Below are 16,793 nucleotides of genomic sequence, written 5' to 3'. Positions count from 1 at the left end.
CTGAGGAGGGGTATCTTCCAATTATTGAGGGTGGCATAACCTATAATGTGAATTTGGACGGGGAACATATGAGTGGTGTTGATATCTGCAATGCTTTAAAAGTTTGGGCACAAGATAGATTAGCGGACCAAGCTACCTCCCTCACAGATGTCACACAGGACAAGGAGCAGACTGCCGAGAAGTTTTATGGGCGTCTTAAGGTAGTGTTTAAAGATTTGGGATTCTCACTGTATAATAAAGCCCATTCACATCTTTTTGTGGCAGCTTTAATGTCCGGCCTCAAATCTGAATTGAAAGAGACAATAATGTCAGTCAGACCTGATATCGAGACTTCCACTCCGGATGATGCATTGAAAATAGTAAAAAGTTTTCAGAAGAATTTAGCCCGCTCTGCATCAGCATGGAAATCAAAGGTTATACCAGTAGCCACAGCGATTCCTGCTCCAACCTCAGCCCCCACCCCAGCTACAAGGACGCAGCTGTTCCTTATCAGTGGCCCACACAACAGACTCCAGCTCCTGCCCTCCTCCCCTACACAAATTCAGTTCCCTACTCCAATATCCCTTTTAACCCTATGTCTGGGAAGCTCACTCCCCAGCCCTGCCGTGCCAATTCTCGCTTGAAGTGCTGGCGCTGAGGCCGGCCTGGTCACTTTCAGAGAGATTGTCATACCCATGCTGACAGTTGCTACCTTCAGGTTCCCCCTTCCACCCGTAACCTGAATACTGGGAACTCTGGGGGATACTCTGGTTTCAGATAGCCTCAAAATCCTGATAATCGCCCATACTGAAGAGATGGCAGACCCAATAAACATACTATTACAAAACCCATCCCTGTGGGACCTTTCCCTGAGGTCACGGCCCAGTTCATAATCTCTCCCACATGTCTGGTAAATTTACTGGGGGCAGATTTATTATCACAGTTCCGCTCCAGAATACAATTCCAAGATGATGGTCAGATGGTTCTTACGTTACATAACCCTTAAGCAGATGAACACAATGAGATCTGTATCCTACATGCCCTTCCCATGGTAATGATGGCCCTGATAGGCCCAGATCACCCCCAATAATGTCTGTAGAACCAGTAAAAGGGTTTCTCAAACCTGGTGCCCCTTTTCTGAAAGTCCATCAATACCCTTTGAAACATGATCAGGAGCGGGGCCTCAAGGGCCAAATACAAACGTTACTCGATAATGGTGCCCTGGTACCTTGTGTTTCCCCATGTAACACTCCCTTGTTTCCCGTTAAGAAAAAGACCCCACCCGGCCAACCCCCTGTGTACCGGCTGGTACAAGATCTACGGGCAGTTAATGCAGCTACTGTTCTGTAAACACCTGTGGTGCCTAATCCATATTCTTGTGTCCCAGATACCTCAGAATGCTGCTTGGTTCACAGTCATCGACCTTGCCAATGCCTTCTTCAGCATTCCATTACACCCAGATTGCCAGTTTGTTTGCATTCACTTATCAGGGACGACAATTGACGTGGACAGTTATGCCACATGGGGCCCAAAACAGTCCCAATCAGTTTGCAAAAAATATGGGCGAGTGTCTTTTTCCCTGGCAGTTAGATCATCGCTATGTCACGCTGCTCCAGTATGTGGATGAGGTTTTGTTGTGTGCACGAACAGAGCAGGAAGCCATTGCTGCCACTGTTCCCCTCCTCAAGTATCTGGCAGATCTGAACTGTCGGGTTTCGGCCTCGAAACTTCAGTTCTGCCTTGGTCAATTGATATTTTTGGGTAACTGTCTCCTTCAGGGTGTCAAGACACCTCACAAAAGAAAGAAAAATAGCCGTCAGCTCCCTTCCTTTTCCAAAAGATGAGACTGAACTCCAGCATTTTCTTGGACTATGTACTTATTGTAGTCAGTGGATACCGGACGCATCCCGCATAATGCAACCCCTCTACAATGCCCTGAAAGACGGTATATGAACTATAAGGAAAGATCAACGGTTTGTATGGAAAGCCTTTATCGTGCCTTCTCTGAATTAAAGCGGCTTATTGCTTCCGCCCCTGCCTTGGGCATCCTGGACTATACTCGACCGTTCCATTTGTATGTGCCTGAGAATGAAGGACACGCAGCAGGGGTACTCACACAGTCGCATGGCAATAGACAACGGCCTGTGGGCTATTATTCAGCCCGCCTCGACCCCGTGGCCCGGGCATCACCAAGTTGCATAAGGGCAGTTCACGCCACTCACTCGTTGCTTGACAAGACTGCAGACATAATTCTTGGACATGAGACGCACATTTTTGCCCCACATGATATTGCGGCAATACTGACACTCCAACAGCCAAAACATTTGACTGTACGACGACACTTGCGGCTGCAGTGTTCACTCCTTTTGCCTGACTAAATTCAACCCCGCTACTTTACTGCCTGTCCCCAAGAAGGATGGCAGTGATGAGTATTACCTCCAACATGACTGTTCCCAACTCCTGACTGAAGAGATAGCTTCCAAAATCCACTTCCAAATCCTGATCTGGTGTTATACACGGATGGTTCAAGATATGCTGATGAGTTTGGCAGATTCCACAACGGATACGCTGTTACTACGGAAGATACTGTAGCGCACGGAGCTGCACTCCCTCCCTCACAGTCAGCACAAGAAGCAGAACTTCAGGCTCTGTCTACTGCATGTGTTCTGGCCAAAGACAGGAGGGCTAATATATACACGGACTCACAGTATACATTTGGTATTGCTCATGATTTCGGAGCTCTATGGGCCAATCGAGGGTTTATTACTACCGCCGGGACTCCAGTGAAGAATTCTGAAACTGTTAAAACCCTCATGGACTCATTCAAATTACCTACCCAGGTGGCCATTATCAAAGTTAAGGCGCACGGTCCTAGGAACAGTCCACAGACTGTCGGCAACGCCTTTGCGGATATGCAAGCAAAAGCTGCTGCTCTCCTACCCGTTGAACCGACCATACCAACTATGGTGACCACACGCTCAGCGTAAACAGTTACAAGAAACACTGACTCTACAGGAACCTGATGATCCATGACAGATGGAGGTTTTCTGTCGGACCCCACAAGACCGCTTAATGATGATGCAGAGAATGTCCCCATAGGAAGAAGTGAAGCAGTGGAAGGCTGATGGAGCATGTACGGACAATGGTCTCTGGAAAAACAGGATTTTTGGTTGCTTACCGTAAAATCTGTTTCTCGGAGCCTCCATTGAGGTGACACAGGAACCATGGGTGTATGCTGCTGCCACTATGCACAAAAAAAAGTTAGCTCCTCCTCTGCAGTGTACACCCCACCGACTGGCATACACTTCAGTTAGTGAGAAAGCAGTAGGAGATAAATAACAAGGTTGAAAACCATAACCACAAACATGAGAACTGAAAAAGTGAGAACAGTCATAGACCATAGAACAAGAGAAGCTGAATAACATGGGAGGGTGCTGTGTCCCCCAATGGAAGCTCCAAGAAACAGATTTTACGGTAAGCAACCAAAAATCCTGTTTTCTCTATAGCCTCTCATTGGGGGACACAGGAACCATGGGACGTCCAAAAGCAGCCCCTGGGGTGGGAAAAACAGACTTCCATCAGGTCAGAGGACTCGCCACTGCCGCCTGCAAAATCCTTATGCCTAGGCTGGAAAACCCTCAGAACGTCCAGTACCAGATTTAAATCCCATGAATCCACAGGGGCCCTGTACGGAGGGACAGCATGGGCCACTCCTTGAAGGAAGGTCTTAACCTGTGGCCGAGAAGATAAAGTTTTCTGACAAAGGATGGAGAGCGCAGAAACCTGGCCCTTCAGGGAACTAAGAGCAAGGCCCGAATCCAATCCTGCCTGAAGGAAGGCCAAAACGGAGGGCAGGGAAAAGGACATAGGTGAAACGGAGTTGGACTCGCACCAACGGAAATAAGCCTTCCAGGTACGGTAGTAAATCCTGGAAGAAGAAGGCTTTCTAGCCTGGATCATGGTGTGAATCACTCGGTCCGAGAGGCCGGACGCTCTTAGAACTGAGAGACCGAGAATTCGGGTGCCAGATCGGACCTGTCTGGAAGGCGCCAAGGGGCGTCCGCGAGAAGATTGATGATGTCCGCGAACCAAGTTCTCCTGGGCCAATCCGGGGCGATCAGAATGCACGGCACCCCTTCCGCTTTGATCTTTTTCAACAGCTTGGGAAGGGCAGGGGTGGGAACAGATAGGGCAGCACGAACTGCGACCAAGGAATGGCCAGAGCTTCGAAGCCCACCGCGAGGGGGTCGCGAGACCTGGAGACGAACCGAGGAAGCTTCTTGTTCATTCAGGACGCAGTGAGGTCCACGTCCGGAGTCCCCCATCAAAGACAAATCTGATGGAAAACCTCCGGATGCAAGGACCGTTCCCCTGCCGCGAGACAGGAAGTCGGCAGCCCAACTGTCCACACCGGGGATATGCACCGTGGATATCACCGGAACCGTTGCCTCTGCCAGAGGAGGATCTTGGATACCTCGGCCAAGGCCAAGGAGCTCCGAGTCCCCCCGATGGTTGACATATGCCACCGCCGTGGCATTGTCCGTCTGGATTCGGATTGGTAGACCACTGAGCATCCTTTCCCAGTGACGAAGGGACAGAAAGATGGCCCGAATCTCGAGGACATTGATGGGCAGAGTTGACTCCTGCGCCGAACAACGACCCTGAACAGTCAGGTGGTGAAACACAGCACCCCAGCCGAGCAGGCTGGCGTCCGTTGTCACCACTTGCCAGTGAACTGGAAGGAAGGACCTGCCCTGGGACATGAGAGGTGATGTCAGCCACCAGTCGAGAGACCGTTTGACCCAGGGAGAGAGTCGGATCGGACGATCCAGGGAGAAGACAGACCTGTCCCACTGATACAGAATGGCTTGCTGAAAGGGTTGCGAATGAAATTGGGCAAAGGGAATCACTTCCAATGTTGCCACCATCCTCCCCAGAACCTTCAAGTCCGATTGGAAGGAGGGAGGCCGAGGACCCTGGAGCAAGCGTATGTCCCGACGAAGGATGGATCTCTTGTCTTCGGGAAGACAGACTTTGGTCTGACAAGTGTCGAAGAGCATGCCCAGAAAGATGATGCGCTGAGAAGGAATAAGGCAGGACTTCTTCCGGTTGACCAGCCACCCGAAACGGGCTAGGGTGTCGAGAACGATGGACAGGCTTTCGTGAGCCTGAGAGAAGGACGGAGACTTGATGAGGATGTCGTCGAGGTATGGAAACAGAACCAGGCCTCTGACCCTCAAGATGGCCATCAGCGCCGCCATAATCTTCGTGAAAACTCTTGGGGCGGTTGCAAGACCGAACGGTAGGGCGACGAACTGAAAATGTTCCTGGAGCACCGCAAAGCGCAGGAATCGGTGATGTCCCGGGAATAATCGGGACATGGAGGTAGGCGTCCTGAATATCTATGGAACACGGAAATTCCTGAGCCTCCATGAAAGCAATTACCGAACGAAGGGATTCCATCCTGAAGTGCTTCAGACGAACTCTCTTGTTCAGTAATTTGAGATCCAGAATGGGACAAACCTTGCACTCTTTGTTCGGTACCACAAAAAGGTTTGAATAGAAACCTGTGAACCGTTCTTTTTCTGGAACGGGAAAGATTACCCCGGCTTTGAGGAGAGAAGCGATGGCTGCGAAGAAACCCGGAACTAGAGCGGGGTCTCTTGGAGGTCGGGATTCGAAGAAATGATCCCGGGGTCGTGAAACGAACTCTATTCTGTATCCCGAGGATACAACTTCCCTGACCCATGCGTCCTCTACTGATGAGATCCAGACGTCCCTGAAGAAGAGGAGACGACCGCCCAGCCTGGGAGGTGTGCTGGGGTCTTGCCGAGAGTCATGCCGAGGTGGATCTTCCAGTCCTGGACCGGGAGGATCTACCCTGGGAGTAGCGAGGATGCCAGGAAGGAGTGGGCCTAAAGGATACTGTCTTCTTCTCCTGACGTGCCTGTGGCCTCTGTTGCTGCTGGGGAAAGGAGTTTGACGCCGCGAAGCGACGAAAAGGCAGAAAAGACCGAAATTGATGTCTGGGAGGAGGATGATGAGGTTTAGCCTGGGGAAGAAGAGAACTTGTGCCCCGGGTGGCGTCCTTAACGATTTGGTCCAGCTTAGAACCAAAGAGACGTGACCCCTGAAAAGGCAGGCTGGTAAGGGACTTTTTGGAAGACAAATCCGCCTGCCAGGCCTTAAGCCAAACGGTCCGGCGGATGGCAACCGCATTGCTGGATGCCTGAGCCACACAAGACGCGGCATCCAGGGAGGCTGAGACCAGATATTCACCTGCGTGAGAAATCTGGTTGGCAAGTTCCGCCAGCTGTCCGGGCGGCGCCCTCTTCAGAATGCCCCAACGGAGTTGTTTGGTCCATTTGGATATGGATTTTGAAACCCAAGTGGAAGCAAAGGCCGGGCAAAGACTAGCTGAGGCCGCTTCAAAGGCTGACTTCGCGAAAGATTCTATGACCCTATCGTTAGAATCCTTCAGAGATGCTCCGCCAGACAGTGGAAGGACCGTGTTGGTGGACAGTCTGGAAACTGGGGGATCCACCGAAGGAGAAGCAGTCCAATTAGCGGTGAGCTCCGGAGAAAAGGGATATAAAACGCCAAGTCGCTTTCCTCTCTGAAAGCGTCTGGTCGGGTTCTCTCTTTCTCTGGTCATAATCTCCTCGAATTCCGGGTGAGGAGTGAAAAACTTGGAAGGTGGTTTAGCCCGTCTAAACGAAACCGCCTGATCTGCGGGTTCCATAGAGGACTCCTTGATGCCACAGGTTTGATTTATCGCTCCAATGAGATTTTGAACCATATCCCTCATGGTAGCGATTTGGTTCGAATCCAGCTCTGAAACATCCTCCGAACGCCTCGCCTACTCAGGGGAGGAGGACGACTGGGGGGGGGAAAGTCAACGGCAGAGAAGGACCGTTTGGCGAGATGGAGCAAGAGGACTCAGACCGGCGTTCCTGTCTGGACCTTTTGCGGCTTATAATGGAGGGCTCCGACGGAGGTTCCTGCGACCCGCTGGCTACTGCGGGGGTCTGCAGGGGTAATCGATCCAGCATGGACATCAGAGTTTGGGACACCCGAGTTAGATCCGCTAACGATTGTGACAGAGAGGAGGCCCAGCTAGGGGTGGGGGTATCACTCAAGCGGAGCAGCCGGGGGATCCTGGGCGGTGGGAACAATCGGGTTGCTGCAGGTCTGAGAGTGGGGAGGACTGACCTGAGGGAAGTTTGCAGTTACAGGACGAACATGCAAAGTATCTGACTAAGGCAGAAGAAGCGGAGGAAGAGGTAGGAGGACGAGAGCGGCCTCCCTCAGAGGTAGACATTTTGAAAGGTCCCTGAAGAAAATGCCAGAGGGTTAGGGGACAGGGGGGCAGAGGGGAGTGTCAGTCTGCAGTGCAGAGCTACTCACGGCAGACGAAAAAACGGATTACAGGTGGAGGAAGCTGCCCGGCTTGCGGGTGCACCTCCGGAGAAACGTTGAGCTCCTGCTGCAATCTGAACCGCAGATGGTGACCGCTGAAAGGGCGCAGGAATGTGCGCTCTGGAAGGGACATAGCGCGATGTGTGGCACCAAGCAGTGGCGTAGAGGGGGGGCGGAGACAGCCGTGCACCCAGGAGCACCAAGATGGCGCCGGTGGGCGGAGAGCGCAGGACAGATTGTAGGGCGGGACAAAGCCCGCCCGATGAAGGCGGAAGTGGTCAGAGCGCGCCACTGGAAGTAGGCCCGGGCAGAAGCCGGGGCCTAAATTAGAGGCTGGTGACCGCCGGAAGAAAGAGCCGCGGCGCCGCAGTTAGAAAAGTGGCGTGGCAGCTTGCCAAGGCTGTCACGCTGGAGAGGATAGAGCAGCCGCCGTGAAACCCGCGGCGCCGGAGCAGTGCGCCGCAGGGAGAAGCGGCGCAGCAGCCTGTCAGGGCTGTCGCGCTGGAGAAGGTAGTGTGGTCCCATAAATACCGCGGCACCGGAGCAGTGCGCAACAGGAAGAAGCGGCACGACAGCCTGTCAGGGCTGTCCCACTGGAGAAGGTGGAGTGGCCGCCGTAGGAAGCGGCGCGGCAGCCTGTAAAGGCCCCGCGCTGGAATAGAAGGCAGAGAGGCCGCAGCTGCCGCATGGGAAGAAAGAAATGTGGCTGCCTGCAATTCCGGGTCGTGCTGCTGCAATCTGGGTGCAAGCGACGACCAGGTATGCTGGGAGCCCTAGAAACCCCCCCCCCGCCTTGAAAGATCTGGGATGGGGAAATACTCACCTCAAACATCCCACGCCAATACTAACCTGAAGAGGAATGAGACGTCCAGGGAGCTGATGGACGTCCTCGTCTCCGCAACCGACAGGCTCTGGTGAGCGAGTGGGTGGGGGACGGAGGCAGGACCGGTCTTCTGAGCACGCTTGTGTGCTAGGATCATGGTCCTGCTGAGGGATCTAGGGATCTATGAGGATACGGGGTGGCAGTACACGCCGTACTCATAGTCCGTATTGTGGGACTACAGGTGTGACTGTTCACCCTGTATCCCTCCGGAAAACCTGAAAGAAAACGACGCACATGGAGGTAGATAAGGGTCTAATGAAAGACCCGTGTCCACCTCCTACTGACACTAAGCTAAACTGAAGTGTATAATGCCAGTCGGTGGGGTGTACACTGCAGAGGAGGAGCTAACGTTTTTTGTGCATAGTGTCAGCCTCCTAGTGGCAGCAGCATACACCCACGGTTCCTGTGTCCCCCAATGAGAGGCTATAGAGAAAAGGACCAACTTGTGTGTCTCCCTAAGCGGAGGTACCCTGCTATTGCCACGTGGGCACATGGACCCACACCAGACCTGGTACAAAAATTCTACTGGGCTCCAGGTATTTCCTGACAGCACTCAACCGTGCATGTAATATCTGTCAGACCTGCAATCCCGGTCAACTTCAACGTGTACCCCCGAAGCATCTTGCTAAGCCCGACTATCTTTTCCAAAGGCTCCAGGTGAACCACATCACGTAGCCCAAGTCTGGAAGGTATGAATATTGTCTGGTGGTTGTCGACATGTTCTCCAGTTGGCCGGAAGCATTCCCCGTTACCAACATGACTGCAAAAACTACAGCAAAGAAACTGGTGATAGAAGTCATATGCAGATATGGTGTTCCAGAACTCGTTGAAAGTGACCAAGGCCCGGCCTTTTCTTCTCATGTGTATCAGGAGGTTCTGACAATGCTTGGATCCACTGTAGCCCTCCATACTCCGTACCATCCACAATCCAGTGGGAAAGTTGAGAGGCTGAATGGCACACTGAAGGGACAATTGACCAAAATGATGCAGGAGACGGCTCCATGGCCAGAGCTCCTACCCATTGTACTGTACCACATTCGTACTACCCCTAAGGCAAAACATGGCCTGTCCCCATATGAGATATTGTTTGGTGCTAGGTCCCCAGTTGCAAATTTCCGGCCTCAGTAGTTATCAGAAGAAACTGACCGTGCTGTTCAATATGTTATTCAGCTTAGTAAAACCCTTGCTAACACCGATGCTCTAGTTTCTTCTTCCCTTCCAGATTCAGCAGAAACCGATATTTGTTACAACTTGAAGCCTGGTGATTTTGTGGTCGTGAAAAGGCATGTCAGAAAACACGGACGGGAACCCTTGTATGACGGTCCTTATCAAGTCCTCCTCATTACTCCTATGTCAGTAAAGCTGGAAGGGAGACCGACGTGGATTCACGCATCGCACTGCAAGCTGGTTAAACAGACTAGTGGCAGATAATGGGGCATAATACTTAATACTACTGTTGCTGTCCAAAACCAACTCATCATAGTCACTAATCAACATACTGTAGTACTGGATTACTTAACAGCAGCACAGGGTGGTATGTGTCTGGTTATTGGACCCGCTTGCGGTCATCATACAGATCCCAATAGCACTATGAAGTTAACGTTAGAAGACATTCAAAGACTCAGAGATCAATATGATAAAGACAATGACCGTAATATGGACAGTTGGTGGGCAGACACCTTCTCCTTTCTTAATCCAGCCAATTGGTTTAAGGGACTTGGGGGCTGGATAGCTGGAATCTTGCAAAGTTTGTTACACATCGCTGCCTTTATCCTTGTCATGTATGTAATACTAAAACTTGTTCTTTGGTGTATTTCTGTATGTATTAGGAAATTCTGCACTAGAACAACTAATGATGATACCAAAAGCGTTGCCACCCCTGCTCTTCTCTACAACAATTTCACAAAGTTACCTGATGAAGATGCTGAAGCCAAGCGTATGGCTACCTTCAAAAGACCTCCTCCACCGTCATCAAAAATTGTTATCCGTAAATTGTAGCATACAGGGGGGACGGGTGCGCCGCAACAGCCATGGCTGGTAACATGGCACCAGTCATGTGAAGACCTTACCCATCGAGCTTATAGCTCGGGATATTACCTCTGATGCTACATATTAGTTAACAAAATGTATCTAGGGAGGAATGTGAAGGGTTAAACCAAGATCAAAATTAAAGCAGGCTTTATTTTGTGCTTTTCGACTCCATTTTGCTGTTTTGAGATAAATTCTGTTACTAGGCTAAAGTTCATCGTTGTTATGAGAGCTTGATTGTTCTAGTTTGAACAAGAGCACGAGAGTGAAGGTGTATTGTTCTACGAGACCTTGACGTACAGGCTGTTCCTGCATTCTTATAGGTTAAGAAAACTGTGAGCGTGTTCTTATGTTGATTGGTTGAAGTAGAACTTGCTAAAATTATGAAAAGTGCAACACAATAAACGGGATTAGGGATTTGACGTTGATCCCCCCAAACAGAGACATGTCTCCGTCTTGTTATTCTCAGTTGCTGGCAACGCCCTGTGGATCAATTTGAAAATCACTGAGTCAACCATGAAGGGTCACTCCAGATCCTCCCTCAACAACACCACGGAGAAGAGATCCGTGACAACTGGATTTTACTGTGCATGCATTATTGGTACTGCCACATAGAGGGGTCAAGGTTCCCTGCTCCTCGCCACATGGGGGGAGAGGAGACCATGTATAGGTGTAAGGACACACGTACCGGCATCTCCACTGTCCACAGCTCTCCTCCTAACTTGCAGTTCATCTGTAAGGCGATTTTGGTGCAGACGGAGAGGACAGTCTGGGGTTTGCTCAAGGTCCTGGCGACGACGCACTGGCTGGGGATGGGGAAGTCCACGCACAGGTGCTTCTTGATGGCGTCGTACTTCATCTTATTAATGCTGGACAGGATACAGACGACCTGGAGTGCAGAGACAGATCATAGGGACATTTCGGACATTCTTGCTGGTCACGTCTCCACCCAGTCCAATATCTACCCACCATCTCGGTGTGGTCTGTAATGTTCTGCTGGAAGGCCTGTAAATATCCTCCCACAGTGTCCTCGACTTCAACCCTTTAGAAAAGATAAAAAGAAAACGTATGGTGTAAGACCCACACTGTGCGAGCCCCTCGGCTGAGCCCCCCCCCGAGCCTCACAGCACCGCCTGGTTCATCTTGATGCGCATTTGCTGTGTGATCTTGAACAAGTTCTGCAGGAGAGCGTTCGCCGCGTCGTAATTTCTCCGGGTGTAAAAGAGCAGCCAATTATTCAGATCTCGGGGGCTGATCAGGACGGCACCCCTCAACTCTCGCGACCAGTCAGCAAACTGTGGATTATATTCTGCCTGCAAATAATCCGAAATCACAAAATTACACCTCAGTGCAGGATCTCCGGAGGTCGTCACCCAGATTCTCAGCAGCCTGAGTTACACAACAGGTCTGTGCAAAGTAGTGGGCAACCAAGTGTCAACCTGGCTTAGAGACAAGAAAGCTGGTGGGGAAGGCTTGGCCAAGGGCAGTCTGTGTCGGACTCCCAAACAGCCTCTGAAAAAGGTGAAACATGAGTCAAAAGAAGGAAAGAATCCAGGCTGCAGCTCAAGAAGACCCCACAAAGCACTATTGGGTCCTGGAATATTATCCAAACAAAAAAACAAAAAAAAACCTACTCAAAATTTTTTTATACAAACGCCTCCTGAAATGTAACGTGCATTTTATATCACAGCTAATTGGGGAAAAAAAAAAATCAAGTCATCACTCGGATCAATGTAAAACATAAAATAGAAAAGGTGAAAAAGTCTAAAAAAAAAAAAAGTGTTATATTTTCCCTGCAGAATTGTTTCCAGGCCATTGTATAACACTGCGGACACTGTAGAAATTATACCCTTTTTCCTTGTAGTCACGTTCAGTGCAATTTAATTTTTATCCTACAAAACTACATCTCATCCTGCAAAATACAAGCCCTCCTATGGCGATGAAGATGAAAATAATATAAAAAAAATATAAATAAATAAATAAGTAAGTAGTGGAGAGGGAATGGGAAGGTGTTGTGGTGCGTTCACTCTACCTAAATACTCACAGATCTGTCTCTTTGCAGGATTTTTTCCGGAGGTGCGATTCTCCCTTCGAACTGTAGGAGTTCGGTATCGAAATTCAGCCCCCAGTCACGTAGCTCTTTCTGAACGCTCTCGTCCCTAAAGACAGGAGAAAAATAATCCCCGGACTCATCACTACTGGGTGGGGAAAGGAAGGAGCCCAATGTCTTAAGTGCTGGTGCTCTATTGGCACTGTATCTATCTTTAGAACAGGACCCCACCGTCAGGAATGGAGAAGTGGCCATTACGTCTATTGGATCCAGATGAGACTATCCAGCAGCTTTAGGGACCACAAGAGCTGCCTTTCCCCAGTATATGGCTTTACCATCTCAGAATGTGTTTCGCCGTTTCTTCTTCTGGAGGTGTGGTTCCCCGGAGGAAGCAACGGCGAAACATGTATTGGGTTACGTAAGCATCAAACTGTGGTCACACATCTCTTGTTATGCGGTCTTATTTTTCTCTCATTACGCAAGGTATCCCTCGTGTTTGTAGTCAAGTAGCGAGCAAAGCAATAGAGGAATGTCTCCGATCTACTGCTGTAATCAGGCTGAAGGGTCAACATCTCAGAAATTCCAGCTTATATGAGCTGTTCAGTCATGTGCCAATCATACTGAGAGCTGAGGCCGCTATCAGGAGCCTCCGTACTGAGTCACTCACAGCCTCGATGGGGAACCAATTTTGAAACTACAGCAAACCCAAGACATGGCTTCTAACCAAACTCACCTTGCCCAATAAAAGGCCCAGGTCAGAGGCAGACGGCCCTTACCAGCCACTGTGGCTACTTACTTGTGTATGTAATTCAGGAACTTCCCAACCTGCCGCTCCCTCTGGTCTGGTGGTAAGCGAGTGTGAACGGCCAGGTCTTTCATGACGTTGAAGTCGTTTCTCATTCTGTCGGTCAGACCTGTGTTATAAAGATGAAGTGGCAAGAGATGAGAATACAAGCAGCTGCCTCCTGGTGAGGAGCCATGGGGGGCATTACTGGGACCGGCGCATTTCAGGAGGGGATCCCTAGCGATCTGCAAGATACCAGCCATACAGCGGACAGGGCAGACCAAATCAGGGTTTGTTTTTCTTAAACAGGGTAAAATGTGCGGGGGGGGGGGGGGGGGGAATAAGAATTTTTTTTCTTCTTTTTTTAAATATTTAATGTATGTATAAAAACGTCTTCCTTTAATTTTCTACGTTATTTTGAAGTTTATTCGGGGACTTCAACCTCCAATCATTTGTGCTACACCACAGTACTGCAGCATATTGTGATAATTCCACGGCAGGAAGCTACAGGGATCGAGGACGAGCATGCGCACCGTTTAATGCTGCTATCGGAGATTGACAGCGGCATTTAAATGGTTAACAGCAGCAACAGGAACTCAAACAGGACGGCCACGACTGTCAGAGACAGGTGCTGGCTATATGATCTAGCACAGCTCCTCATTCCCCTCCTCATGTGAAGACCCTTCCCAGGACATCCATTTGTGGGAAGGCATTAATATTGCATTTGCGACCGTTCCCACCACCTTCTTGAGCTTTACTTTAGGCTGTTCTCACACCTATGACATTATTGGTCGGTGAACACCCTGCGATATCCAGACCTTATATATGTCTACGGTCAGCTGAGGCCAAGACCGGAGGTCCGCAGCCAGTACGGACAGAGCAGTCAGCACTTGGACCAATGTTGGACACAGATCCAGCCTTATAGCTATTTAGCCACCATTTACAATCACAGAGGTAACTGTGGCGTAGTCAGCAAGCTCTGCTAGTAACCTGCCAGGGACTGCGCTCACCTGTTAGGTTACATAACTCTGGCACCAGTACGATGGCTCCGTTTTCGGCTCCCGGCTTGGGCCTCCGGGGGATGTTCACGATTAGCGGCTGGCTCATGTCCTCCACTTGTTCATTGTATTGCTGAGGGCGATGCAAAATAAACAGCAGGACGACTCAGTTATCAGAGCTTTGTCCAAGTCACCAGCAAATAATAAAAGATCACCCATAAGCAAAATTCTTTTAAAAAAAAGAAGTTTAAAAACTCGCTCTATCGCTTCATTTTCAGCTCCTATTGCAACTGTGCACCCAGCCAGGACAGCACAGCTCCATGCAAGATGTAGTGGGGATATTTGAGCCGAATCGAAGAGAAGATGATTTTGGGTGCTTACCGTAAAATATTTTTCTCTGAGCCTTCTGTGGAGAAACGGGGAGGAGGGGTGGGGATGGGAGGTCAGCAGGTGCCCTGATCCACTAGCCAAAACACATGAATACCCAAGATGGTGCAAATTACAGAGTCTCACCTTTCTGCCGATTCACCGGGATCAAGATTAAAGCAGCTGGGACTTCCAGCTTCCAGGACAGACTACCCCCACCTGTGGCACGCACAGAAAGGAGGTATTGACAAGCTTAGGAAGATGACAGTCCATTGAGGCAGAAGGCCAGTTGACCAGAGGGTCACAACCTGGCTTCTCCGAAAATCTCCATTGAGCCAGGTGACTGGTGGGTCCCATTACTTGCTTTCATAAACGTATCCATGGAGCTCAGGTGACCGGTGGGTCCAAATCCTGACTAACCCAAACGTATCCATGGTTCAGCGATAGTGAATGGAGCAGATCTGCATTCTTTCAGCGGGGGCCGGGGTCCTCTAAGCTGACATCCAGAAGAATGTCAAATCTGTGTCCCTCGTGATGGAGCCATGATGTCCTGGCTGCTGTCCTGTAGAGAGTTTCTGGTTCTTCGGATCTCTTGGCTGTCTGGATGTATATCTGTTTACGAAGATATATCTTATAGAGGCGCTTATGTCCTCTTTATAGTTAACAACTGTCCTTCAAACATCCAGAGGTAAAGGGGAAGAATGGTGACATGGTCAACTCGCATTGTTTAATTATTTCATCTATTTGCACAGTTTTTCCTCCTGTTTTGCAAGTCAACAAGCCAGCTGGCCTGGACAATGTGTAATCAACATTTCAGCAAACATTATTGTTCAATTATTATGCGCCTATAGTTGCCCAGGATAACAGCACAATACGTTACATCAAGTTTCAACTTACAAGTCAGTATTACAGGATAATGTTACCAAAAGTCTGTTTTCTTGACGAACCAGAAAGAAAAATTCAAAAGTCAACATGTAGATAACAGTCAGTGACTCCTGGCTAACTGAAAATAGGGATTTTTGTGTACTCACCGTAAAATCCTTTTCTCCGAGCCAATCATTGGGGTACACAGACCATGGGTGTTATGCTGCTGCCACTAGGAGGACACCAAGTTGAAACAAAAAGTTAGCTCCTCCTCTGCAATACACACCCTCCTGCTGGCTCCCAGAGAACCAGTTCGGTGCAAAAGCAGTAGGAGGTCATAAACTTCATATCAGATTAAAGAAAAACCAAGCGCAATCCAAAAGATTAACAGGGTGGGTGCTGTGTCCCCCAATGATTGGCTCGGAGAAAGATTTTACGGTTAGTACACAAAAATCCCTATTTCCCCTACGCCTCATTGGGGGACACAGACCATGGGATGCATGTAGGATAGCTGCGGAGACACCATCACGTGTTTATCAACGCAAGCAGTGAATAGCCAGACCTTTCCCCGGGAAGGAACAACCACGGGAAGGGCAGCATCCAATAAAGGAAAACATCCAATACAGGAAAACCACCTATGCCAAGCATGGTATCCATCCACAGACAGCTGTTTCGGGGTGTTTGCCCCTCATCAGTGTGGAGTAGGAATCGGGCTATTAGGAGCAGTGCCTAGTAAAAGGCTGTAAAGGCACAGATGATTATAGCTTTTCTGCTATATCGCGCTGAAGTAAAATATTATATATATATATATATATATATATATATATATATATATATATATATATATATATATACACACACACACACGAAACCCGACTTTGGAGTGAAGATCGCCGACCCGATCCCGGGAGGCCGCTGTCACACTTCTCAGTATGCGTTTCAAAAACGCAAACGCAGGAAAAAACGCATGTAAACGCGTCAAAACGCCGCGGTTTTTTTTACCGCATGAGAAAACGCATGCGTCTAAAAAACGCAGCATTTGCACGCGTTTACATGCGTTTTTTTCACCACCTGCGTTTGCGTTTTTAAACGCAAATGTGAAACTAGCCTTACAGATTGGAAGTAATTCTGCGCTGGAATAAAACAGATAAGGACAAGATCTGGCCTTTGAGAGAGGGAGGGAAAGAGAGAGAAAAAAAAAAAGCTGAGCGCCAAATCTGATTCCAGACCAGTCTGGAGAATTTCCCAAATTGGAGGGAACAGAGAAGACATGAGGACGTCCTGACAAAAAACGGCCGCTGGCAGAGCAGATTTAGATGATCCGGCCGTCGCCATAGGACATCGACGACTATCTGCACTCAATCTGCATATCACGCCAAGTGTGTCCTAACCTGGGCGATCAGGTAGACCTGAGCAGAGGGG

General features: G+C 49.5%; 1 protein-coding gene across 4 annotated transcripts in view; it reads right to left on the bottom strand.

Moving 5' to 3' along the window:
• LOC143817536 (piwi-like protein 1) overlaps window positions 1-16,793 on the bottom strand; it is a 102,975-nt gene that overhangs the window by 26,747 nt on the left and 59,435 nt on the right. For all 4 annotated transcript variants that reach the window (XM_077299029.1, XM_077299028.1, XM_077299030.1 and 1 more), the window contains 6 exons: window positions 14,154-14,274; window positions 13,156-13,273; window positions 12,354-12,468; window positions 11,435-11,622; window positions 11,279-11,351; window positions 10,998-11,198 (listed from right to left, as the gene is read on the bottom strand). In XM_077299029.1, coding sequence (XP_077155144.1) covers window positions 10,998-11,198; window positions 11,279-11,351; window positions 11,435-11,622; window positions 12,354-12,468; window positions 13,156-13,273; window positions 14,154-14,274 — 816 coding nt within the window. The remainder of the gene's footprint in view (window positions 1-10,997; window positions 11,199-11,278; window positions 11,352-11,434; window positions 11,623-12,353; window positions 12,469-13,155; window positions 13,274-14,153; window positions 14,275-16,793) is intronic.

The sequence above is a fragment of the Ranitomeya variabilis genome, chromosome 3 (genome assembly GCF_051348905.1).
Source record: "Ranitomeya variabilis isolate aRanVar5 chromosome 3, aRanVar5.hap1, whole genome shotgun sequence".
NCBI classification, from domain to species: Eukaryota; Metazoa; Chordata; class Amphibia; order Anura; family Dendrobatidae; genus Ranitomeya; species Ranitomeya variabilis.
This window is presented reverse-complemented; position numbering and strand designations above follow the sequence as displayed.